Raw genomic sequence first — 27,523 nt, forward strand, 5'->3', positions numbered from 1 at the left:
AGTACACGGATGGTGTCTATCCCTCTGGCACCATTAACATCTGCTCCTCTCTTCTTCTCTTCTCTACTCTTTATCAGTCTCCTGTTTCCTCTCCTCCCTCCTCAACTGCCGCTTTGCTCCGCGTCTCAAATGTCTAGGACTGACTTTAAATAACTTAGCAGGTTAATAGCAAGTTGGCAGGGTCGCTTACTTGCGTTGTTTTGTGCATCCACTCGCGTCCACCAGGGTCTGGCGTCACCACCCCTCTCCACTTCTTCACTTCTTCACTTCTCCTGTCTCTCGTCGCCTCAGGATTGCCTCAGGATTGCCTCACATCGCCTGCTCCTCCCAAAGATCAGGGGCTGCGTGGACTGAGCAACAGCTGGACCACCAGCAACGACCAGCAACAACCAACAACGACCAAGACTGAAGCTGGAGCTGGGGGCTGAGGGCTGGGGCTAATGCGAGGCAAGGGCGGCCAAACACCAGCACCAGGACTGGAGCTAGAGCGGAGCAGGGGGCAGAGGCAGCCAAGTGCCTCAAAGCGGCACAGCACGGCAAGATCCGGCCAGGGGCTTCCTCAGGGCACTCCAATGGCCGGCAGCAGAAACGGCAGCAGAAACGGCTCACTCCGGCCAGCACTACACAACAGGTCTCCTTGAGTTTCCTTGGAGCGCCGCAGCTGCCGGGGACTGCCTCAGCCGGATACGATAACCGGCGACAAGAGCAGCCCTTCCCGACCAGCAAACTCCCCAAATCGCCGCAGCGCTGCAGCGACGCGCCTCCGTGGCACACCTCTGCGACCGGAACCAAGACGCGAGCCACCCGGCACCAGCGTCGTCAAACGTGAAAATTTGATATAAGTTATTTAAATGACTGTGGGAGCGACACCAGTGCTTCATTGAGACGAATAAAAAATAAATAATAAAGAAAACTGTATTGCAGTGCCACTGTGAAAAGTCACTTGCAGGAAATGGTCAGATAACACAATTTAATTTTACCCATGATTTCACAAATCCTTGCGCCAAGCCATGTCTGGGTCAACCTGCATAATGTTTTTTATCCATGCCACTCCTCTCTCTGTAATTTCTGAGAAGTTTCCAGCCTCATGCCATACCAGGAAGGTTTCTTTTGTGTGTATCTCCTTTCTTGCCCCATTTTCTATTGATTCTGTTCAACAATAATATTTTGCTTTGCCTTTTTCTTTTCTCCTTCCTCCCTCTGTATCTGACCATGGGAATTGATCACAAATATACTTCTTATGGTATCTACCACCGCCAAATCGCTCAAGCCTTAGTTATCTCATTAGCTACTAATACTGCTATGCCCAGCTCTAAAATGGCCAGCTCCCTTTATATCAGTGGAAGCAGTAATCATAAGGGTTGAAACTGGTTCTGACACTTTACCTTTCCTATTAAAATTAAATAAATCACTCCTTGTGTTCTTCACAAGCATCAGAACCAGACAGACGTCTAAACTGTAATAGATAATCAGCCTCCCAACTGCAGGAGATATGCCTCTCTTGTTGTGAGGGAAGCTGTTACTCAGACTTCATGTTTGAAATTGTCAAGAGTTGTTAACTCTTACTCCTGCATGGGTGTCTCTGTCTTGGTCAACTTACATTGTTGTTACCTGCAGTGTCCAGACCTCTGTAAAAAACTATGAGCCTCAATTAGAAATAGGGTCTCTAGTTGGCAGAGGTATACACCCTTGTCCAAGTAGGGACCACAATCCTAGTCAGGGTAAGTCACACACAATCCAAATAATTTTGTGCCCACGCTCTTGTAGCTTGGCACTGAGCAGTCATGCTTAAGTTAGAAGGCAATGTGTAAAGTATCTGTGCAATAAATCATACAGTAACACAGTAACAACACCACAAAACTACACTACACAGATTTAGAAAAATAGATAATATTTATCTGAATAAAATAAGATCAAAACGACAAAACACAATTGAAATACCACTTTTGAAATGTTTAAAAGAGTCTTAATCCTTGAAAATAAACAGTTGTCTGTTTGTTACATGCTGCAAGGGGTTTGTGTTGTGTTTCGAAGCACAGTCTTGGTTCCTCACTGCGATGCAGGGTATTTTGACGTCCAGGTACAATGCAGGGAATAATCCTTGATGTGCTGGAAGTAGAAATTCTCCATCGCAAGGCAGGCACTGAGCAGAATTTCCACTTGGGAAGTCGGGTGCATCGTTCTGGTCGGCTATGCAGCGTTTTCTCGCTCGCAGTGCAGGCTTTGCTTCGATTTAGGCAGTCGGTGTGTCGATTTTCGACGCACAAGGAGTTTCATGAAGAGATGAAGGCCCTCATTATGATCCTGGTGGTCACCAGACAGCCAGGGCCATGGTCCTGGTCGTACCGCCACCAAATTGGCTGTCCAACCGCAACATTACGACCGTGGAGGTAGCTCCACGGTCGAACCACCAGTGCTGCCAGGTTGCCTCCATTTGACAGCCTGGTGGTCTCTGCGGTTGTAATCTGCCAGGGCAGCGGTAGCCCTGCCATGCAAAGGCTGGCGGAAAGGGGGTTCTGGGGGTTCCATGGAGGCTCCTGCACGGCCCATGCACGGCCCATGCACTTGGCAGTGCAGGGGCCCCCATGGACAGCCCCGTAATTCAGGCAGTGGAACGCATGACGGGTGGTGCTGCACCCGCCACACGGCCACATTGGCGCCGGCTCGATTATGAACCATTGTCAATGTTAAGGCTCGGCAGGGCCGGCGAGCGGAATCCCATAGAGCACTGTTGGGGAAGGCAGAGTCCTTCTTAGCAAAGTCAGAGGCCAGCATGGCAACAGCAGGGCAACAGCAGGGCAGCAGTCCTTCTCAGCAATCACTGCAGATGAGTCCTTTGGGCAACAAGGCAACTGGATGCAGGATGCAGGTGTAGGTCCAGAAGTGTGTGAGTTGGTGGACCCCCTTTATATACCCCAAAATGCCTTTAAAGTGGAGGAGTGGTTTTGAAGTGCTCAAGTTCCCCATTCAGGCCAGTCCTGTCTGCTAGGGTCCCAGTAGGGTGTTTGGCAGGCTATTTTGTGAGGGCAGGACACTAGCCTTTGAAATGTAAGTGTCTGACCCGCCACCCTTCCAACCCATTGAAGACCCATTCAATGTGCAGATGAAGGCAGGTGTGACTGAGTGTCCTGTGTTTGTGGTTGTCTGGGTGAAATGCACAAAGAAGTTGTCAACCAGCCGAGCCCAGATGTTGATTGGAGACAGGCTGCAAGGCACAGATGGTTTTTAAGTGCAGAGAAATGCCCACTTTCTAAAAGTGGCATTTCTAAAATAATAATATAAAACCCAACCTCTTCAATAAGCAGGATTTTCTATTACCATTTTGGCCATACTAAATATAACCTGGTTAGGCCTTCCAGATCAGAATCTACCAGTCAAAAAGTATTTGAGTGCAGTCCTAATGCTAGCCTATAAAAGGAGCACGCCTTACTGTAGTGGAAAACGAATTTAGGAGTTTTTCACTACCAGGACATATAAAACACATATGTACATGTCCTGCCTTTTACCTTCATAGCACCCTGCCCCATGGGTTACCTAGGGCACACCTAAGAGGTGACTTGTATGTAATAAAAGGGAAGTTTACGGCTTGGCAAGTAGTTTTAAGTGTAAAGTTAAAGTGGCGGTAAACTGCACACACAGATCTTGCAATGGCAGGCCTGAGACGTGGGTTAAGGGGCTACAATCAGTGCGGCAGGCTTTAATTTACCTGTCCTGGGCACATGTACTGCACTCTCCTAGGGACTTAAAAGTAAATTAAATATGCCAATTGGGTATGAGCCAATGTTACCATGTTTAAGGTAGAGAGCATATGCACTTTAGCACTGGTTAGCAGTGGTAAAGTGTGCAGAGTCCTAAAACCAGCAAAACAGAGTCAGAAAAGTGGAGGGAGGCAGGCAAAAAGTTGGGGGGGGGGATGACCACTCTAAGACTGTGAGGTCTGACAGCCTCATTTCGAGTTGTGGGGTTAAATCCTGTTCATCCACAATAGTATTTTCTGCACAAATCTGGATTCTGAGTTATGTGTTATACTCCTGCAGTTTTCCCCAGAAACACATAGCCATGTTTTAGATCCTGGGTTCATTCCCATAATCTCCAGATTTAATATCACCTGACATAGGAGGGATTTGAGCCCTCCCTTGCCTAAATATATCTCTGGTGTGTGAAGTATTTCATATTGCTCCTGCCATTCTTAAAGAGCGCCATTTAAAATTAGTGTTTTGTCCTCACTGCTCTGTCCTCAAATAGACTCTATTGATTCTTCGTTTCTATTTTACTAGTCCTTGTGCAGGTTTGTATTCCTTTTTCAAATTAGCCTGAGAAAACAAACAGAAACTGAGGAAGAAGAAATATACTGCTAATTGTATTGTCTGCTGCAGAAAACTCCTTGGTCATGCATGATACCAGAGATGCTCCACAGGAAACATTGTTTTTTGCTTAATCCCAAATAGTTTAGTACCATCAGAAATGTACGTACCTGTTCCTATTGACAGACATAGCTTTGACTTCACTTTCATTCTTGACTCTTGCTCATTCTTGACTCTTACTGCATGCTTCTGATTATAGACACGCTTAAAGAAAACATCATTATAGCCTCTGGCAAAAGTTTGCTCCAGGGTAATTAGCCTCAGTTACATTCAAGAGACTTTAATAACAAGAAAGCGCCATTAACAGCTGGCATGGCCTGTGGCAGAAAGGCTATAAAGTTATGACAGCATTCCACCCACTGAGAGTAGAATTATCTAAATTAATCAGAGTGACAGACATTGGGATGCTGGAGCAGGTCTGTACAAGCCATCAATCCCCCCTTCTGCTTCATTGTCTTCAATGCAGCTCCTAACATTTTAGTGATCTGAGAAGCATTACTGCCCACACTGGCAGGCAATGACAGCTATTAATTACTCTCTTCACAATTACAGGCCCAAGCCAAAGGCTAGGGCTCTCTGTGAGAGAAATATAATTATTAGCTGTTTTTGCCCTGCAGATATGACCATTATGGGTATCAGAATTCACCGCCCCCTCTATAATAAAAAAAACTAAGGCGCACCGCAGACGCTGCCTGTTACCTAAAAGATAGGAGGAAAATCATCTCCATTCTCCTGTGTCTCTCCCTCAGCCTCTTCAGATGCCGCCACCACGTCACAGACGGCTGTCATTGCTCCTCCTTTTTATTTTGGCGGGAAAGAAGACCAATCTACCAATAAAAAGTAGAAAATGTTTGTTTATATTTTTCTACCTGTTTTTTTCTGGCTTTTTGTTCTTCCCTCTCAGGAAAAGCAAGGGGAGCACCCCAGTAAAGCGTGCACTCTTGGCTTCATTAGGAGTGCCACAGGACAATGGAGCCTTTTTGAACCTCTTCTTCAGGGTAGAGACTTCTGCCACTCTTGCAGAACACTGGATGGATTTTGGAAGCTCCGATTGGCTGGCTAGTTCCCAATGTTACATCCGCGGTTATTGTTATTGTTAATCTCCTTTTTTAAAGGGTTTTTATGATGCTGGAAATTCCATTTTTATTTTCTGTAAAAGGCATTTGAATGCATTTACAGAATTACTATTGTGTATGATGAACATGGCATAAGGATACATATTTTATTCTAATATAAGGGAAGAACTACAAAAAGAAAGGTAAGCCCAAATGTAGTAAATACTGACAAAAAAAGAGAGATGCATAAACAAATGTTAAATAAACACATATCAATTTATAAATCACAAAAACAGTTATGATGGCGCAATAACAGTGATAATGGTGCAGTGCATATAGTATGACAGTGAAGTGGAAAATTACTGAAAATAAGGTGCAATACAGTTGTTAAAAAGACATGACACAAAGGACAATAGGATGCATTAAGGCACAATTCATATGATAATTATTCAAAATCGTAGCGACACTTCCAAGTATATATAATTGCTATCCAAACACTTGATTACATTTCATTCTAAAGTTAATAAAACGTGATGTTTCACCCGGCACATCATCAGGACAATTGTCAAATGGCACATGGGGAAAAACACTAGTCACCGAAGTGTGCAAGAAAGGATCACTGCATGGAGAAGCATCTACAGACACGAACGCAAGGATGTTCTTTTAATTAATATATATATATATATATATACATATAAATATGTATATATATATATATATATATATTTTTTTTTTTTTATTCCTCACTTGGTCGCATAAATCAGCGCCCTCGCGGCAGCCAGAGGCAGGGTCACGAACCAAATAAATACTTCTCCTTCTGTTTCTTCTTCTTGGAAAAAACACCTCTGTCACTCGATGTCCTCAAATCTAATTTATTTTGGCAAAACAAACACCCAACGCATTTCAGGAGTCAAAGCTCCCTTGATCATGACTCGTGAGGACATCGAGTGACAGAGGCGTTTTTTCCAAGAAGAAGAAACAGAAGGAGAAATATATATATGTATGCAAAATTACAAGTCATTGCGCAAGGCACTGACAAACCAACAAATCCTATAAAAGACATGAGGATATGGCATGGAAAAGATAAAAAAGCCGCACCCCGGGTTCCCTGAACCAAAAGAAAAAACAAATCATACCTATACAATTTACCTGAAAGGTGAGCGAGAAGGGTGTTTCACAGCAAAACACCTCCTAAACAGCAATGCCTATCTAACTGAATACCATACAAATGGTTATCAGGCTAAAAATTAAGGGACCTTAAACATGTAGGGGCAGATAATATTGTTACAGTAACAAATGGCGTACAGTAATGGCGGAAACACCTTCCAGGACGCACAACCGGGAGGCACAATGTGTGTCTACAAACAGCTTGAGCGTGTGGGAAACATGGAATGGAATACAGCCCTAGCACAAGGTTAATGAGTTTTAGGGGAGCTCCAATATGGGAGTATACTCCAACGGACCGGCAAAAGAAATCCCCTGTTATAAGAACATCAACCTGGTCATTCAAAACAAGGAAAAGGGCAGGAAGAACCCACACCTACTAAGGCTGCATCGACAATAAATACAGGCCCAGGCGGGAGATGGGGAAACTAATCCGAACACCTATGCAGACTAAGTTTAGTTCAGTAAGAAATGTACATAAGAGAGCCGAGAGTGATTCATATATGTCATCATGCCAACAATAATAATTGAGCCTGATGAAAAGAGTTGGGATTTGTAGTCCACAGCTTGAGTGAATTAGAATAATGGAAGAGCCTAAACCGGAAAATGTATTATTAGTCAAGAAAGTCTCCAACCCAAAAAAAATGTCTTACAGATCCGCTGCAACCACTTCAAGTACAGGTCCAACTGGGAGACAGGGAAACTAATCCAAACACCTGCATTTGCTAATTGCCATGTATGGGGAAGAGTCGTCATAAGAGAGCCAGTGGCTCCATCACACTATATAGAGTGCACCGTTATAATTCATCCCTCCTTTCTTATGGTCTCTGTTGACAGCGAAGCTGTCGCCAGACAGTTATGTGAGTATCACAGGGGAGGGGCTTTGGCTCCACCCACATGTTGGGAGTCAGAGTTGCGTGCTTCTCAAAAAAGTGCTTGCCCTCCATGCAGCTGTGATAATTTTGCATATTTATCAAGCTTCCCGAGCTTAAACTTTCAGACACACACACATGACAATGTAAATCTATTTAAGAGTATTAGATAGCTACATAATTTATTATGTTTTTTTCTGACGGCAGCTTAGATTAAAGGGGGGCAGTCATTAACCTACATGGACTTTTTAGTCCGGCTTGGCAGTGCAACTGTCACCTGACCATTTAAACTACTCCAATATTACTCTACAGTTCTTCCGATTACCATACAACATTCCTTGCTGAACTTATTTGCATTGCAAATGCCTGTTTACTGTGTTTGCTGCATTTGGTCTTACCTTTCTTCGTTTTGGTGTTCCCTTCCCCTGAGTGAACCATTCAGTTAATACATTATATCACATAAAGGCTTCAGCGACGGTCATTTGGAGTGGTAATTACATGCCACTACCTACACAAAGCTTGCCTACTTTTGGAGCCCCAGCACTCCATCTACAAGTCACTAGTTGCAGCACATAACTTGTTGCCATTGTGAACAGACAGAGAGTCAAGCAATGATGGGGATCTTTGTTGCAGCAGCATCAAACCCAGTGTCAGTTGCTGATAGTTTCTATGGACCATTCCCTCAGCACCTTGGACATCAAGAGGAACATGGGAAAAGTTACTAGGCAGTCCCACTGGCCAGTGCAAGCACACAACATTCCCTCGACCATTCTTCCAGTCACTGAGAAAGAGTGCTGAAGCAGTGCACTGGCATTGGAGGCAAAAGATGCAGCCAAGTAGTCCCTGTATGGTGAGAAATTTCTTTCAGAATGTAAGGTTGATGACAAGTGTCCCCAAATTATAGAAATATGTGGCTGAATTGATCTGCCCGTAACTCTTGATCCACTGCAGTTATTTTGCTATCAGTCAGTATAGGTCTTTACTAGAGACTGGTTTATATGGCCTCTTTATTTATAAATGCCTTTGACACCTGGCTGTCTGTGCAGATCAGGACCATTTGATGTTTTATGTGCAAGACAAGCTCACAATATGTGTGATAAATAACCTCCAGTTCTTGCCAGCCTGAGGAGTAATTTGCCACTGTCACTACAACATGGTCAAGTAGAAAGAGACTTAAGGTTGCTTCTGTTGCATGAAGAGCAACACAGGGTATGATAGAGATGTTTGGTGGGTCAACTCCCTATGTCCCAATGCCTTAGTAGTGCCACCAACCCATCCATATTCTCCAAGATCTCTTTAGAGGCTAATGTCATTGTTCATATACTTGAGAGGCAGAGGCAGCCAACACTGTAGACACAGTACTCAGGGCTTTAAGTGTATTTTATCCCACGGAACAATTGTGGTCACGGTGCAGTAGATTCAGGTAACACCATTCATTCTTGAGTTAAAACCTTGGACTTTTGTAAGAAAGTTTCTAGATCTCCAAGAGCCTGCATTCATTGATTTGTGGAAAACATACAATCCCTCTGTGTGTGTGTAGTCGAGTACATTGCACATGTGAACACCAAACTCTGGACTAAAGAGAGGTGATATTTTGGGGTTTTGGCTGATTGATGACAAAATCATGGTCTTGTAAGACAGAATACCCTGGCTGGGTGTCCTACTGGTAGGAAGGATGGTCTGGCTATCATCAAATATAACTGAAAAGGGAAAACTAAGGATTCCATTCCAGGAATGAATCTGAATATTGTAGCCAAAACTTTGGTGAATATGAACAACGCTGAAAGTAGTCCAAAGTAAAGGTTGTGGCCTCACTGAAAATTTCAGGAACCACTAAAGGATAGCCACATAAATGATACTCTGAAGGGTAATCATCTTGCGCAGGCTATGGGCAGTGAACTAATTTGCTGTTCTTCAAGAAGGTATTGACATGATCATGTTCTTTTGCAACAGGGTCAATGCACTATCTGTCAGGGCTATGTGGTTTGTATTGTTTCTGGGAATTTTGCATGGTACCAGACCCTAGCCAGTCTGAAGTGTGACACAGGTCAATTTGTTTTGTCTGACCACACCTTGAAGCATGGGTCTTTTGCAGAAAGATTTTCAACCATCGAAGATGTGCTGCAATTGGCCGCACTCCAGCAATTACTGTTGAGATTCTGGGCTGTGGCTTTCTGGCAACAGTGTCTTCCTGCCCTTTTCCTCTATCATAAGGGCCATCAAGCTTGCCTCAAAGCCAAATATTTGAGCCGTGTATATGAAAATAAATGATGGTCCCTTGTTTGTGAATGAGAAGGCAGACTTTCAATCATCTTAGTCTGGCATCATGATATGATATCCCCAATGCTGAACCTTACAGGTTTGATTCTGTGAACGGAAGATGAAGCAGAAGGCCTTTTGTATAGCCCCCTCCTTCCAGAAGCAATATGATAGATCTTGGTGTTTTAACACTGGCATCACTGATGCATATTACGTTACTTACAAGATGTTAAATATGAAGTTCTTTAAAAGTGGGTTTTGGTCAGTGCCAGTTTTACACCCTTCATTTAGTTGTTAGAAGTCTTTTTCAAGTGACTATGCTGTGTAAGCCGTTAAAGCCCAGAATCCCATGTACATGAAGGTACAAGATTAGTTTAGAGCGCCATAAATTTTTGTTATGGGGTCTGCTGATGATGTTTCTTCTGTCACTGTAGATATTTGTTCCAAACGATTAGGGGCCAACAGATTACCACTGGTAATGGCTAGGAATTTGAATGCAAAACCCTTTCAAGGGATATTTTTCAAATTAAACCAAAGTAGTCTGCTTTTCCCTACGTCCTTCCAATCACTCAAGAATTAATTTTACATCACCTGGTGCAATAGCAGTGTCTCAGCAAGAGGCAGCTGCAATTGCAGAAACAGTCCTTATCATTGAAGGTGAGAACTAGAAAGGAAATATGGAGTGGAAAGAGTGGTGTGTGATGAATTTTATAACTGTTACGTCTACCTAGCTCTTGACATCTGTATCATATGCTAATCAGACAAAGAGGAAGAAAATATTTGCAAAAAAAACAAATTTCTTGAATTTTTATTGTGCCTGTCTCTGCAGGCAGGATGGTCCCTATCATAATTTTAATGCTTATAAATCAATTGGTGGCAACCTCTGTCAACGACATTTAGTTGCGGTTACACACAGAAGTGAAAGCATGTCCTTATTCCCCAAAGAGGAGTGCCTAATTTTACACAACATCCAGTGGCTGTCATCTTATAGTCGGGTTACTCAATAGAAAATGAGCAAGTGGGCCCTCCAGTTCTGTATGGCCACCTTCTTGAAGATGAGGTCCAAAAGCTCACTCATCATACTTGAGAGAAGGATGCACTCCTTTGGATGCCTCCTGCAGATATGTTACCACTGGGGAAGGGTCCATCAGTGTGAGATCTTCTTATAGACCAGTCCTAGGAAATTGTAGTAACTCTGGAGGGAATCTTTTCACTAGGTTCTAGTTTGCACTCTGGGCCTGCCAGATGTTCCCATCTACCATGATAAAATGGTACATTCTGAAACATAAGGAGGCAATACACTAGCCAAAAATAAAATGAAAACCTTTACTGTATGCATGTTATCTATGGAACATACTCTAGCTTTCCCGGTAGTGAAAGCAGATTGCCTTTAATATTGGGTGAGCCCTTTTATGAACCTTTGATCAACAGCATAAATCAGTCTTCCACCATTCCTACCATCTGTATGGTCAAAATCAATATAAGCTGTATAGAAAATCCATAAACAATTTTACAGACATACATATTTTTACAGCTAGCATGATTGCAGTGCTGCGGGGTGAGGACTGTCCCACTCATGATTAAGACTGTGACAAGGAAGGAGAATGAAGTGGTAATGCAACATGGATATAGTTGTTGAAGAGTAAGCTGTTGGACATCCTGCCTAAACATTCCCCTGCCTCAAGGAATGTCACCTTTGTTAAATGTAGTTAAGGCTGACTATTACGTTTTATTTTACACTGTGCATTCACTGGGCTTGGTGAGGCTAGAAAGGATTCAAGGTTCTGCATGTGAAATTTGCACTATGAGTTAAAAGTAAATAAAACACATTTTTGCCTTTAATGTCTCCTTTCGTTATCTTAGGATATCTCAAAAGCAATAAAAGTGTCTAGCAAGAAATTCAAGAAAATTGATAAACCTCCTGGGTGTAAGAAGTTATTGCAGTATGGAATGACATATAGACTGATGAGTTTTCCAGAAGCTGAAATAACTCCTGAGGTATTTTCCTTTTTGATATTTTGTACCATAAATGTTTTTTGTGGGGCCTATTGCTTAAGTACTGAAAAATACAAACAACCCCTGGTGCGCATGAGTTTCTATGGTGCTAAAACCAGATTGGCCACATCTGACATGCACAGTAACAACCCAAAAGTACAAGAACCAGATGTGCATACTCTCTTTCTGATATAAAAAAGCCTGAATAGGTCTTTCTTAGAAGTGTTTTACAGATATAGATGCCTGTGTGTCACAGGACATGCATTGTTGAGTTGGGTCTTCGCGGCAATGGTATATAACTACATATAGGTGAACTCTTACACCACTCATAATTAAAAAATAAGCCAGTTTGGCTGAAGCATCAATGGCCAGATGATGAATGACTAAACAGAAAATTATGTAACTCGCAGAAAAAATGTGGGGTTTTAATTTCATATAATATATGATAAACACAGGACTGTTTCCAAGAATATGGATGATGTAAGCAGTGTCTCCTATGTGTGACAAACCAGTACCCATTTTGTGATGGGAGTAGGGTCTATGCAATTGCCTGCAATGCAACTCTGCAGCTTGGTCCACTTATCATTACTGTGAACTCTGTGCAACTTGCACCTTTAAGTTTGTTCCCTGACTGGACTGCATATAATATTTCCCAAGTCATTAAAATGAATAATATTGGGTAATAAAATTGGTTAACAACAGTGCAGGGCTGTATTTTTTGTTCATCAGACTATCCTAATATGACTCGGATATAAGCTATGATTGCTGCAGTCTAAATGGTTAGAACCTAACGGTGGAAAATCTATAATGAAACTTTGTACACGCTTCCACCACTGTGTGAGCTACAATATCTCTACTATTTCTAGCTAGGCCTTTAAAGTGTTCTCTGCATCGCACCACAGTAGAAAACATCATTGTGTGCTAATAGTAAGCTGCTTCCATAAAGAATAGCTCTCTTTCTCCTTTACTGACGCTCCATTGTTTTTTCCTGCCCTTAAACACTCTGTTTCAGCTTCTCTTTGTAGTGATGCTGTAATGAGACTCTCTTCCCTATGTCCTTCAATGTGGTGCTAGGTATTGAAGTAGACATGTGACAACTTAAGGCGCCAAACCAGAAAAAACTATTTTTGCCTTCAGCTGTGTTTTCACTTAACTCATGTTGAGGGTGTGCGGATGAAAGATGGTGGGCTAAGACAACAGAAATGGCAAAGCAGGAAGGGTAACTGAGAGGCACAAGTGACAGGAAAGTGTGTCTACCTTTTCTGTTCTTCAAGTGGTCTTAACTTCCAGTGTCTAGTCATCATTGGACTGGCTGGAGGCTTCAAGCTGGCAAGGGCAATAGCAGCTATGATCTGCCTATGGCCCAGTAGTCTGGATAAATCATCAGCCCAGGTTATGTAGTCCAAGTCCACAAGATGTTCAGTTGACTACAGGGTGAACCGGCTGATAATCACAAAGCCAGGCAATGCTCATGTAATTTTTTTAAGATCCTGGTTCAGTTTTTTTCAATGTGGTAACCCTTTTCATTCTTGTTGTTTATTGTTTAAACTAGAAGTTTGCAAATTTAGAAAGCATTTCATCTGAAAGGTTTTCCATTGGCGATTAAGCTTGTACCTTCAGTAAGTTGTTTTCTCGCTTTCATAAAATCAAGTCTGTGGCCAATATTTTCAGGAAAAAATGATTTAGATGAGATGTTCTTCTAACTTAACTTTCTGAAAGATAATTCCGTGGAATTTTTTTTGATCAGGGTTCACCCTTCATAAGCTACTTTTATGTATAACTTTTCACTAACATTTTTTAACTTCTCAGATTTCCCTTTTAACGTAAACTTTTAACTGATAATATCTGATCGTAAGAGCATGAAAGATAATTCTAAATAAAGAATAATCTCATTCAGTTCCAAGTTTTTATTTCATTTTGGGTCAATGTTTTTCGCATCATTTTTTAAAGATGGTAATTTAGAGTTTAACGGTCCAAATATTCCTCCTATTTAGAGTCGGGGGAGTCAGCATGTTTCTGCTGGTGGAGCCCTTACTGGATGTTCTGGCGGAAACCTTAGGCTAATGGCCCAATGGACATAGGGCCATCAGTCTAAGTACCTCAGACTGACCCTCCTATTTAGGATGGACATTCTGAGATAACGTTTCCCTGTTCAGAACCGTCAAGCAAAGCCTAGCAATGCAAAACAGTAAAAAATAAAAATGACCCACTCACCCTTGAGAAAACTTCCAGGGTGTCAAAGCCATTTGCTTTTCCATTTAAAAAAAAGAAAACCAACAAACAGCCCCCCCTTTTTTGAGTTTATTTTTGAAAAAGAAAAAAGTTTGTGGATTGGTGGTATAAAACATAGGTGCCACTGAGAAAACATCAAGTGCCATTATAGGAGCCTCCATGGTTGTGGCTCCTCTGAAGGCACTGAAACTAATTTTATTTGGTATTTAAATATCAAATATGGATCAATTTGGGCAATATACAATGAAATGTTAAAAAATGACAGACTTAGGTTGAGTTGGGGTGGATACCAATAAAAAAGTTAACAGGTATAAACTACCTTGTAGACCAGTATAAGACAGAAGTCAGCATTTCGTTGGCAGGCAGACAGTGATAGCTGAATATGGCGGGCTGTAGTCTGCCACTGCAGTGGAATACATGGCTCCCCTGCCCTGGAGGAATACAGTATAGCCCCCAACCCTCTATCAACACTGATTAAGGGTAGACCCTAACTTCATGTTTATCTCTGCAGCATGTGCAGCCGCATAAAATGCTAAATTGTGTAGACCTTGGCTTGTACCTTCTGTCAACCACACACATCTATGTACGATTGGTCACAAAGTCAGACGTGTACTGATATATTTATAAATTAACGTTCGATGGCATCTGTCGCTGTAGATACGCATGTTCTGCAATAGCTCGCCATCTGGTGTTGGGCCGGAGTGTTACAAGTTGTTTTTCTTCGAAGAAGTCTTTCGAGTCACGGGACCGAGTGACTCCTCCTTTTGTCTCCATTGCGCATGGGCGTCGACTCCATCTTCGATTGTTTTTTTTCCGCCATCGGGTTCGGACGTGTTCCTGTCGCTCCGAGTTTCGGAACGGAAAATTAGCTAATTTCGGAAGATTTTCGTCGGTATTGTTGCGTTCGGGATCGGCGTACTTAGATTCCACACCGCATCGAAGATCGAAGAGCTCCGGTGCCCTTCGGGGTAGTTTTTCGATCCTCCGTCGGGGCCTGGTCGGCCCGACCGCGTGCTGAAGAACGCCGATGGAACGGACCCCGTTCCGTTTCTGCCCCAAATGCCACAATAAGTACCCTTACACAGACCAACACTTGGTCTGCAACCTGTGCCTGTCACCTGAGCACAGCGAAGACACCTGCGAGGCCTGTCGTGCGTTCCGGTCCCGAAAAACACTCCGAGACCGTCGAGCCAGAAGACTTCAGATGGCGTCCGCACCGACAGCCCAACGGGAGTTCGAGGAACAGGAAGAAGAAGGTACCTTCTCGATCCAAGACTCAGACTCCGAAGGATTCGACGATACACAAACCGTGAGTAAGACGTCGAAATCCACTCAGAAGAACATTTACAAGGCCCAGGGGACGCCACTGCCACCAGGCCATGGCTCCACCCATAAATTCGGTGACCGCCCGTCGGCACCGAAAAAGGCCCACACAGTGCCGAGATCGTCCGACTCCGGTCGAGACACCGGCACGCAGCCTTCTCGGGACCGAGAAAGTGCTGGAGACAAGCCTCGACACCGAGATGCCGGTGCCGACACGGCTCGACGCCGAGACAGCGGCACCGAAACAGATCGACGCCGAGAGGTTTCGGCCCCGAAAAAGAAAAGAGTCACCTCGGAGCCGAAAAAACACGCAGACAGGGTTTCGATGCCGAAACAAACTGCAAGCGACCCAGCTTCAGGCTCTTATACAGAAGAGCACTCGCTAACCTCCCAAATGCAGAAGCATAGGTTTGAGGAAGAGCTGCAAGCAACTGATGTGGACCATACGCAAAAGCGTATCTTCATACAGCAGGGGACAGGAAAAATAAGCACCCTTCCCCCCATTAGGAGAAAGAGAAGGTTGGAGTTCCAGACGGAACAAACACCACAACCAAAAGTGGTGCAAAGAGTTAACCCACCACCCTCTCCTCCGCCTGTGATTAACGTCTCACCAGCACAAACTCCATCACACTCCCCAGCTCACACCACCATGAGCCAGGGTGACCAAGATCAGGACGCATGGGACCTATACGACGCCCCAGTGTCAGATAACAGTCCGGAGGCATACCCTACAAAGCCATCTCAACCAGAAGACAGCACCGCGTATTCTCAAGTGGTGGCTAGAGCAGCACAATTTCACAACGTAAGCCTCCACTCAGAACAGGTCGAGGATGATTTCTTATTTAACACACTCTCCTCCACCCACAGCTCCTACCAAAGCCTGCCTATGCTCCCTGGTATGCTCCGGCACGCAAAAGACATCTTTAAGGAGCCGGTCAAAAGTAGGGCAATCACACCAAGGGTGGAAAAAAAGTATAAGGCGCCTCCTACAGACCCGGCTTTCATCACTACACAGCTGCCACCAGACTCTGTCGTTGTAGGAGCAGCTAGGAAAAGGGCCAACTCTCACACATCTGGAGATGCACCACCCCCAGATAAAGAAAGCCGCAAGTTCGATGCAGCTGGTAAAAGAGTCGCAGCACAAGCTGCAAACCAGTGGCGCATCGCGAACTCCCAGGCACTACTTGCGCGCTATGACAGAGCCCACTGGGACGAGATGCAACATCTCATTGATCATCTGCCCAAGGACTTACAAAATAGGGCAAAACAAGTGGTTGAGGAAAGACAGACCATTTCCAACAACCAAATCCGCTCCTCCATGGACGCTGCAGATACCGCTGCACGGACAATTAATACATCCGTAACTATCAGAAGGCATGCATGGCTCCGAACGTCTGGATTTAAACCAGAGATTCAACAAGCAGTTCTCAATATGCCTTTTAATGAAAAAGAACTGTTCGGTCCAGAAGTGGACACAGCGATTGAGAAACTCAAAAAAGATACGGACACTGCCAAAGCCATGGGCGCACTCTACTCCCCGCAGAGCAGAGGGAATTACAGCACATTCCGTAAAACGCCCTTTCGAGGGGGGTTTCGAGGTCAAAGCACACAAGCCAGCACCTCACAAGCCACACCGTCCAGTTACCAGGGACAGTATAGAGGAGGTTTTCGGGGACAATATAGAGGAGGGCAATTCCCTAGAAATAGAGGAAGATTTCAAAGCCCCAAAGCCCCTACTACTAAACAGTGACTCACAGGTCACTCACCCCCTCCACACAACACCAGTGGGGGGAAGAATAGGTCATTATTACAATGCATGGGAGGAAATTACTACAGACACTTGGGTTCTAGCAATTATCCAACATGGTTATTGCATAGAATTTCTACAATTCCCTCCAAACATACCACCAAAAGCACAAATTTTAACAACACACCATTCCAATCTCCTGGAGATAGAAGTGCAGGCACTATTGCAAAAGAATGCAATCGAATTAATGCCAAACACACAAATAAACACAGGAGTTTACTCACTGTACTTTCTGATACCAAAGAAGGACAAAACACTGAGACCAATCCTAGACCTCAGAGTAGTGAACACTTTCATCAAATCAGACCACTTCCACATGGTCACACTACAAGAAGTATTGCCATTGCTAAAACTGCACGACTACATGGCAACTTTAGACCTCAAGGATGCTTATTTCCATATACCAATACACCCATCGCACAGGAAATACCTAAGGTTTGTATTCAAAGGAATACATTACCAATTCAAGGTACTGCCTTTCGGATTAACAACCGCACCAAGAGTCTTTACCAAATGTCTAGCGGTAGTCGCAGCACACATAAGAAGGCAGCAAATACATGTGTTCCCATATCTAGACGACTGGCTAATCAAGGCCCATTCGTTAATAGAGTGCTCAAATCACACAAATCATATCATACAAACCCTCTTCAAACTAGGGTTCACCGTCAATTTCACAAAATCCAAAATTCTGCCACGCAAGGTACAACAATACCTGGGAGCCATAATAGACACATCAAAAGGAGTAGCCACTCCAAGTCCACAAAGAATTCAAAATTTCAACACCATCATACAACGCATGTATCCAACACAAAAGATACAGGCAAAGATGGTATTACAACTCCTAGGCATGATGTCATCATGCATAGCCATTGTCCCAAACGCAAGACTGCACATGAGGCCCTTACAACAATGCCTAGCATCACAGTGGTCTCAAGCACAGGGTCACCTTCTAGATCTGGTGTTAATAGACCGCCAAACTTACCTCTCGCTTCTGTGGTGGAACAACATAAATTTAAACAAGGGGCGGCCTTTCCAAGACCCAGTGCCACAATACGTAATAACAACAGATGCTTCCATGACAGGGTGGGGAGCACACCTCGATCAACACAGCATACAAGGACAATGGAACGTACATCAAACAAAACTGCATATCAATCACCTAGAACTTCTAGCAGTTTTTCAAGCACTAAAAGCTTTCCAACCAATAATAGTTCACAAATACATTCTCGTCAAAACAGACAACATGACAACAATGTATTATCTAAACAAGCAGGGGGGGGCGCACTCCACGCAGTTAAGCCTGCTAGCACAAAAAATTTGGCATTGGGCAATTCACAACCAAATTCGCCTAATTGCACAGTTTATACCAGGGATACAAAATCAACTCGCAGACAATCTCTCTCGAGATCACCAACAGGTCCACGAATGGGAAATTCACCCCCAAATTCTGAACACTTATTTCAAACTCTGGGGAACACCTCAGATAGACTTGTTTGCGACAAGGGAGAACGCAAAATGCGAAAACTTCGCATCCAGATACCCACACAAACAATCCCAAGGCAATGCCCTATGGATGAACTGGTCAGGGATATTTGCTTACGCTTTTCCTCCTCTCCCTCTCCTTCCTTACCTGGTAAACAAACTCAGTCAAAGCAAACTCAAACTCATATTGATAGCATCAACTTGGGCAAGACAACCCTGGTACACAACGCTGCTAGACCTATCAGTGGTACCCTGCATCAAATTGCCCAACAGGCCAGATCTGTTGACACAGCAAAACCAAAACATCAGACACCCAGATCCAGCATCGCTGAATCTAGCAATCTGGCTCCTGAAATCCTAGAATTCGGGCACTTACAACTTACCCAAGAATGTATGGAAGTCATAAAACAAGCAAGAAGGCCATCCACCAGGCACTGCTATGCAAGTAAATGGAAGAGGTTTGTTTGCTACTGCCATATTAATCAAATACAACCATTACACACAACTCCAGAACATGTAGTGGGTTACTTCCTTCACTTACAAAAATCTAACCTAGCTTTCTCTTCCATTAAGATTCACCTTGCAGCAATATCTGCATACCTGCAGACTACCTATTCAACTTCCCTATATAAAATACCAGTCATTAAAGCATTCATGGAGGGCCTTAGGAGAATTATACCACCAAGAACACTACCTGTTCCTTCATGGAACCTAAATGTTGTCCTAACTAGACTTATGGGTCCACCTTTTGAACCCATGCACTCCTGCGACATACAGTTCCTAACCTGGAAGGTGGCATTTCTCATCGCCATTACTTCCCTGAGAAGAGTAAGCGAGATTCAGGCGTTTACTATACAGGAACCTTTTATACAACTACACAAAAAAATAAAGTCGTCCTAAGGACCAATCCTAAATTTTTGCCAAAGGTTATTTCACCGTTCCATCTAAATCAAACAGTGGAACTTCCAGTGTTCTTTCCACAGCCAGATACCGTAGCTGAAAGGGCACTACATACATTAGATGTCAAAAGAGCATTGATGTATTACATTGACAGAACAAAAAACATCAGAAAGACTAAACAACTCTTTATTGCATTTCAAAAACCTCATGCAGGAAACCCAATTTCAAAACAAGGTATAGCCAGATGGATAGTTAAATGCATCCAAATCTGCTACCTTAAAGCTAAACGACAGCTGCCCATTACACCAAGGGCACACTCAACCAGAAAGAAAGGTGCTACCATGGCCTTTCTAGGAAACATCCCAATGCAAGAAATATGTAAGGCAGCCACATGGTCTACGCCTCACACATTCACCAAGCACTACTGTGTAGACGTGTTATCCGCACAACAAGCCACAGTAGGTCAAGCCGTATTAAGGACATTATTTCAGACTACTTCCACTCCTACAGGCTGATCCACCGCTTTTGGGGAAATAACTGCTTACTAGTCTATGCAGAACATGCGTATCTACAGCGACAGATGCCATCGAACTGAAAATGTCACTTACCCAGTGTACATCTGTTCGTGGCATCAGTCGCAGTAGATTCGCATGTGCCCACCCGCCTCCCCGGGAGCCTGTAGCAGTTTGGAAGTTACCTTCAATTATTTATATATGTATCATCTCAACCTTAAATAGGTGCATACTTAGTCACTCCATTGCATGGGCACTATTACTACAATTCAACTCCTACCTCACCCTCTGCGGGGAAAAACAATCGAAGATGGAGTCGACGCCCATGCGCAATGGAGACAAAAGGAGGAGTCACTCGGTCCCGTGACTCGAAAGACTTCTTCGAAGAAAAACAACTTGTAACACTCCGGCCCAACACCAGATGGCGAGCTATTGCAGAACATGCGAATCTACTGCGACTGATGCCACGAACAGATGTACACTGGGTAAGTGACATTTTCATTATTATGCATGCTTAAGCTTAACCTTGTTAACATATTGCAATGTGTGAATTTTTTAGGACTTTGAATTCCATGATGATTCGGTTACAAAACTCAAAAATTATTACGAAGTTTATTTAGAGGAACCAGTAGAGTTTAAGCTCTCTTTAGTAGAAGCAGAGTCAGAAGAAATAGTATGGACTTCGAAGCTCAGGGCATGTAAGTATTGTCTTCATTTGTAGTGCTTTAATTGAGTACTTATGTACTTCACAGTATACAATATTTTATTAATCCTAGTAGCAATTCCAGTAGTGATTTAGGTCATACGTTTCTAGGGCTGATTGTGTCTTCTTATCAGCTTGATTCAGTAAATTGGTTTGCTACAGAGTATGCAATTAAGGTTGAATTACAAAGTTTTAATTCAAATGTATCACATTTGACATGACAGCCACAACAACAATATTCCATACTAATGTGTAACTAAGGGCCAGATGCAGGAAACGTTTAGCGAGTCACAAACGGCAAAAATTGCCGTTTGCGACTCGCTAATCGCATTTCCCTATGCAGAAATGCATATCGCGAGTCGGGACTGACTCGCAATATGCATTTCAGAATCGCAAATAGGAAGGGGTGTTCCCTTCCTATTTGCGATTCGGAGTGGTATGCAATAACCCACTCGCAATGGATGGTAACCCATTCGCAAATTGGAAGGGGTCCACTTTGTGAATGGACCCAAAATTATTTTTTCAGGGCAGGTAGTGGTCCAAGGGACCACTACCTGCCCTGAAAAAATACCGAAACTAAAGGGTTCGTTTTTTTTTTTAAGTGCAGCTCGTTTTGCTTTATTGATAAAGCAGTCACGAACATGGAGGTCTGCTGACGACAGCAGGCCTCCATGTTTGCGAGTGCCTAGACTCGCTATGGGGCCGCAATTTGCGACCCACCTCATTAATATTAATGAGGTGGGTCATTGCGACCCCATAGCGAGTCGCAGACGGTGTCTGAGACACAGTTCTGCATACCAATTTGCGAGTTGCAAATTGCGAGTCGCAGGATCTCGCAATTTGCAAGTCGCAAATTGGCATTTTCCTCCATCTGGCCCTAAGTACTGAAATGTGAACCAAAAAAAATGTGAATTTGTCAGCTGACATTAACACCAGCAGCCCTGTCTTCCTCTCTGAAGTAGGGAGGACCCTGTGATGAGTGGATTTGTGTATAGCATTTAGTCCTTCCTGTGATGAGGAGGGAAAGAGGATTGAGGGAGAGCTTGGTAGGAGCGATTAGTAAATTTTTATAGTGATAGGGCCTGAATACCTTCCTCCAATGAGAGCTAGTGAGTGAAGAGAGCGAGACTGACCTAATTTAGAGGGACTGTATTTTCCTCAGTGAAATATTTGAGGGGAAAACAGTGCCCGATGGTGCATTTTACAGATTTGGGGCCTAATTAAGAGTTTGGCGATCTTGTGAGTGCCAAAGTCGTGGTGGCAGTCGGACCGTCACACTCCTGGCGGTTCGACCGCCAAATTACGACCCTGGTGATCGGACCACTACCACTGCCAGGACCATGGCCGTGCTGATCACGAGTTCTCTTTACACTGGCCTTTTCATGACAGGGTCCCTGCCATGAAAAGGCTTGTGTAAAGGCAGTGCTGGCAGCCCCCCTGACCTGTACACTCTGATCCCAGGGTGCTGGGGGCACCCTCTGTACAACGGCATTGGCTCCCATAGGAGCCGAGGCCAATGCTGCCACACTTTTTCTACTAGGCTGACTGGTGGAAAGCTCCTAATACAGGAATTTCCACCAGTCAGTCCACTGGAAACATCATAATTGGGCCCTGGGGGGGGGCCTCCAGCTCCGTGGAGGTCTCCTCCCTATGGATCTTGCAGGATGAAGATCGGCCCGCTGAACTCGAAAGCAGGCCTTAGTCTCAAATGCGCTATGGATCCAGAGGTGTTGCCTTACGTATTACCAGAAAGCTTTCTCAAATTAATTTTCTATGGCATCAAAAAGGTTCCTGTGAACCAGACAGATGCGCTGTTTGGCTGTGTCAACCACTGCAGTTTTATAAAGTTGTTTAGTTTTCTGGCATTCCTTCATAAAAAATTATATTAAATAAGGCGGGGTTTAAGGGTACAGCAGAAAGATTTCCAGCAGAAATGCCTGTACATGTCACAACAAACTTCATGTTCAGTATGAACTTTCAAATCCCATCTGTGTGTCAAATAGATTAATAGGACAAAAACCATATTTTCAAATCAGGCCCTGCTAGTACCTGTATTACAGTTCAGCATGAAGATGTAAATGCTCTAATTTTCCTTTCATTATTAGGTTATGTGACATTTTAGTTTTCTTTCTTGCCACTATTAATACATTGAAAACAATTAAATATTTATAACGGTTCATGAGCGAGGATAGATATCCAGTCCTCTTCCAAACGGAAGTTAGAGGTCGAGTTAAGCAGATTTTTTAAATCCACCAAGTTATTTTTCCGACCAAATACATACTCACAAAGATGCACTTAAACTTTGGCACATTTACACACATACATATACTCACAACACACTCCAGCACACCCTTCCGCTTCTGAATCTTTCTGTTACATTCTCTTGTGATCTGTCACTACTTTTAATTCAATTCACCCTCTTTCTTTCACTTCCCTCTTGTCTTCCAGATAAAACTTTAGTGGAACAGGCACTTTGCAGGAAAGCAGAGCCCACAGCATGGCCAATGCTGCATTTTCCCTTCTGTCTGCATGCCAGTCCTGTCCTCACCAAGATGATTGTGCTACATTTCCTTGCATTAGGCCCCCTTCGTACATTTCAGGCAGTCTCCAATAAACCACTCACCCTCTCTCTCTTGTTAGTGACACTGACGCAAGTGAAGGGGATGCTCGGTTTGCCTTAATTTTCCAGCATGCCGGAGACCATTGCTCTTATGAGGCAAATAATTTAAAGTATTTTCGTGGCACCTGTTATTTGTAGTTCTGACTTGAGATCAATTTTCCTCCTACGTGGGCTTTCAAGAGGGTTCTTGAGACTTTTGGTTTGTTGCATAAATGAACTTCCCAGCCCTGTGGAGCCTTCCCTCTGGTAATAGGTCTCTACATGGCACAAAAGCGGGATAGCTGTTCCAACTTGCATGGAAAGAGCTAGGCATCAAGAAGAGCTAGTTTAAGGTTTTTAGTAAAAAAGTACGTAAGGACACTCGCTCACGTGTTTCCTTGACATTAAACCCTTACAATAGAAAAGTGCTCAAGTTTAGGAGATTTTCAAAAATACCCTTTACATTTCTTTGGATTGCCATATGAGAAGTGGTTAGAAATATCAGCATGGTTCCACTGATTAATTCCCGTTTACATACTGAGAAAAAAAGAGTTTGATTTTGAGTTTGATTTTAAAAAAACAAAATGAAATCATTTAGAAGCATGTCACTTCTGACTTAGGCTGCAAAATTCTGCTGCTCCACAGTTTTTGTAATAAGCAAAATATTATACAGACACCTGTTTTACTCATCGAAAAATGCAACACCTTAACATTTTCTAAATTTACGGCCTGATTATGACTTGGCTGTCTGACCATCGGAATTCCAAACCCGCGGGGAGGAGGTCACCATCAAGCTGGCGGCCTCCTCCCCATCATATTACAATGTTTCCACCAGGCTGACTGGTGGAAACGATGCAATTACGCCATTTCCGCTGGTCAACCCGGTGGAAACAGTGCGGCAGCGATGGCCTTGGCTCCCTTGAGGAGCAGAGGCCAAAGCTGTCGCACACAGCCCGTCGCAGTGTGCACTGTCTGTAGTAGCAGACAGTGCTCATTCCGAAGTTGCTGGCAGGGAGGGCCCGTGCACTGCCCACAACATGGTCGTGAGTAGTGCAGGGGCCCACCTGTGGCCCCCAGCACTGCCTTTTTGCCAGCCTTTTTATGGCAGGGACCCCGCCATGAAAAGGCTGGCAGAAAGCAAAGTTGTGATCATCACGGCGGTGCCAAACTCTGTGCCGCCGTGGCTGATCACAACTTTGACCGCTGCGGACTCATTGGGATCCCTGATCCTGGTGGTGGCCCCTTGGTGGCGCAACTGCCAGGATCAACCGCCACTGCGAGTTTGTCAGTCCTCAGACTGCCACTCTCGTAATCAGGCCCTTAGATAGCCTTTAATTTATAAACATGGTCTAATTTTTTATGTTTTTATGAGGATTTTAGTCATCCAGTAGCTGAACTAAATTCCTTAATTGCCAGAAACACACATATTTTCTCATATGAAAAGTATATTTTTGACAAATAACTGGAGTATAGCCAAACTAGTTACACAATATGATTCCTTGTGAGAACTGCAGGAAAGCACTTAATTAGATGTAATAAAGCTGCAAAAAGAAATATATCTCCACTTCCTGTCAGGGTCTACTATGCCTTTAATTTTTGAAAGTTGAGGTTCTGTGATTTTGCACTGCCCCTAAATTGTGCATGAGTAAGTATTATTCCCTCTACATTTAAAATGAACAAGTGATATATCTCTCAGTTGAGGTTCATTCTCCAAGACCGCACATACAAATGTCAATGCAAATTATTTTTTTAAATGTGTTTACTGCATTCTTTCAAACAACTTGTCTTTTAAAATAGGTGACTGGGTGCTGACCGACCAGAGTTTAGATGCTAGAAATAACAACACAAACAGTAAGTCAACAACCATCTAAAAAATGTATTAGATGTATATGAGTGGTTTTGTATCTACATTTCTCATTTTAATCTTATTGTTCCTCTTGGAAATGGGTGACAGAGTTTCATTACTTTCATATAGCTCAACGGTAACTGTGCATTAGCAGGCCATTTGTTGTTGGTGTAGTATGAAGTTTGGTTTGCAGGAGGTACTGGTTAGTGGATATTAGAGAGTTATTTTTAATATTAATAATGTATTTCAGTCAACACACAAATGGACTGTATTTGCCAAAAAACTGCAGAATTTGTTTTACATCTAAATTATTTTAAAAGGTGTCTTTAATAAATACTTAATCCATCCAAGGGTGTCAACATGAAAAATATGCTTTAAGTTTAATCTTCTCTAGCAATTAGGAAAAAGGATCCTTCATAAAAATGTTTAAAAGCAATTTCCAGTAACAGGCTACTGTGCATGCCCTCCCTGACATAAATCCTTATGTATTGCTCTGTGTTACTGCCACACCACTGGTTCTTCTTTCTTGCTGGCAAAGACGAACTTCAGAACCCTTCATGCCTTGAAATGCTAGCATTCGGGCTCTTAGGCCATTTTAGCTGTGGGGTAGAGGCAGCAGCAGCAGCAGCAAAATAATACATTATAAACGCAGACTGGCTTTGAGACACCACTCTTCTGCTGTTTATCTGTTGGATGTGTCAGTACCCCTTCACCCGTTGCGTTTTTGGAGTATCATTCATATTTTGGATCAAGCCATAAAATAGCATACATAGAGTGAGGCAGTGTATCAGCCCTTACTTTGTTGAAACAGCTATTCACATTTAAGAGCACCACACAATATAGCCCATTGGTGATTTCATCTGTGTCCATGTGTGAAATGTGGGCAAAATTCAAGGCAATGCCTTTTTATAATGGGTGCAGTGCAGGCCTCTGTAGTGCATGTCTTCCCCAATACAAAAACAGGCCCTTGACATTTACTTGCAGTGTAAGATTACCTCACAGAGAGAGCAGATACAGTACCGGATGTGCCAGCTTTACCATGCATGCAACTGAAGGAATGTGAGTATGCATAGTGCAAGCATCCCTTAAAAACAGAATCTACAGCAATTACTTCTCTGGCATCAAATTTAAAAGGGCATTTGTACTGAGGTAAGAAAGGCTGACATTTATACATAGTGTACAAGGGTACTTGGTAGGGAGGAACAATAAATTGGTGAACAGGGTCGTCTCCTCCTGAACTATTTAAACTCCTACCAACAGGCACCTTAGCAATTTGTTTACTTAATGTCACATCTGACTGTGGAGAAATCAGCTGCTTGATCAACAAGTGCACTGCTGCTACCCAACATGCTAAACTCTCCCTCAGTTATTAGGCATAGAACAGGACATGCAGTGCAAGGACACAGTCCAGTTCTCAAAGCTGTTAGTCAGGATCCTGGTGATGAGGCAGGAATTACCTCTATCTCAATGTCAGGTTAGTGGAGACACTCAGACGAGTCAGGGGGGTGATACAGCTGCAGCACTGGAGGGTCATGACGAACCCCCTACTTCCATTCCCTGTTTGCTTTTTGATTTTGCTCAAATCTCCTGGCACCCTTCTCCACAGAGGTTGATTGTAGAATTAGAGTTCACATCACCTAGTTAAGATACCTAGTCTCTCTGGTTTTATATATATATATATATATATATGTTCGATGGCATGTGTAGCTGCAGATACACATGCTGTGCACATCCCGCCATCTGGTGTTGGGCTCGGAGTGTTACAAGTTGTTTTTCTTCGATGAAGTCTTTTTTCGAGTCACGAGACCGAGGGACTCCTCCCATTTCGACTCCATTGCGCATGGGCGTCGACTCCATCTTAGATTGTTTTTTTTCCGCCATCGGGTTCGGACGTGTTCCTTTTCGCTCCGTGTTTCGGGTCGGAAAGTTAGTTAGAATCTCGGAAAAATCGTCGGTATTGTTTGCGTTCGGTATCGGGTTAGTTACAACAGATCGACACCGAATTAAGAAGAGCTCCAGTGGCCCTTCGGGGTTTTTTTTTCCATCCCCGTCGGGGCCTGGTCGGCCCGGCCACGTGTCTCTTCAAGGCTGATGGAACGGACCCCATTCCGCTTCTGTCCAAAATGCCATAACAAGTATCCATATACAGATCAACATCTGGTCTGTAACTTGTGTTTGTCACCAGAACACAAGGAGGATACTTGTGAGGCCTGTCGAGCGTTTCGGTCCAGGAAGACACTCAGGGACCGAAGAGCAAGAAGACTGCAAATGGCGTCGGTGCCGACAGGACAAGAGCGTTTCGAGGAGGAGGAAGAAACATTCTCCACCCAGGAGTCGGACTCTGAGGAGATCGATCTCGAGGAAACGCCTAAAACCGTGAGTAAGACGTCGAAACCAAGAACTCACGAGA

General features: G+C 43.5%; 1 protein-coding gene across 2 annotated transcripts in view; it reads left to right on the forward strand.

Annotated features, from left to right (window-relative positions):
• The window catches only part of LOC138265492 (uncharacterized), a 190,035-nt gene that overhangs the window by 127,017 nt on the left and 35,495 nt on the right, over positions 1 to 27,523 (forward strand). For both annotated transcript variants that reach the window (XM_069213259.1, XM_069213258.1), the window contains 3 exons: positions 11,578 to 11,712; positions 20,525 to 20,663; positions 25,065 to 25,118. In XM_069213259.1, coding sequence (XP_069069360.1) covers positions 11,578 to 11,712; positions 20,525 to 20,663; positions 25,065 to 25,118 — 328 coding nt within the window. The remainder of the gene's footprint in view (positions 1 to 11,577; positions 11,713 to 20,524; positions 20,664 to 25,064; positions 25,119 to 27,523) is intronic.

Source organism: Pleurodeles waltl, chromosome 11 (genome assembly GCF_031143425.1).
Source record: "Pleurodeles waltl isolate 20211129_DDA chromosome 11, aPleWal1.hap1.20221129, whole genome shotgun sequence".
Lineage (NCBI taxonomy): Eukaryota > Metazoa > Chordata > Amphibia > Caudata > Salamandridae > Pleurodeles > Pleurodeles waltl.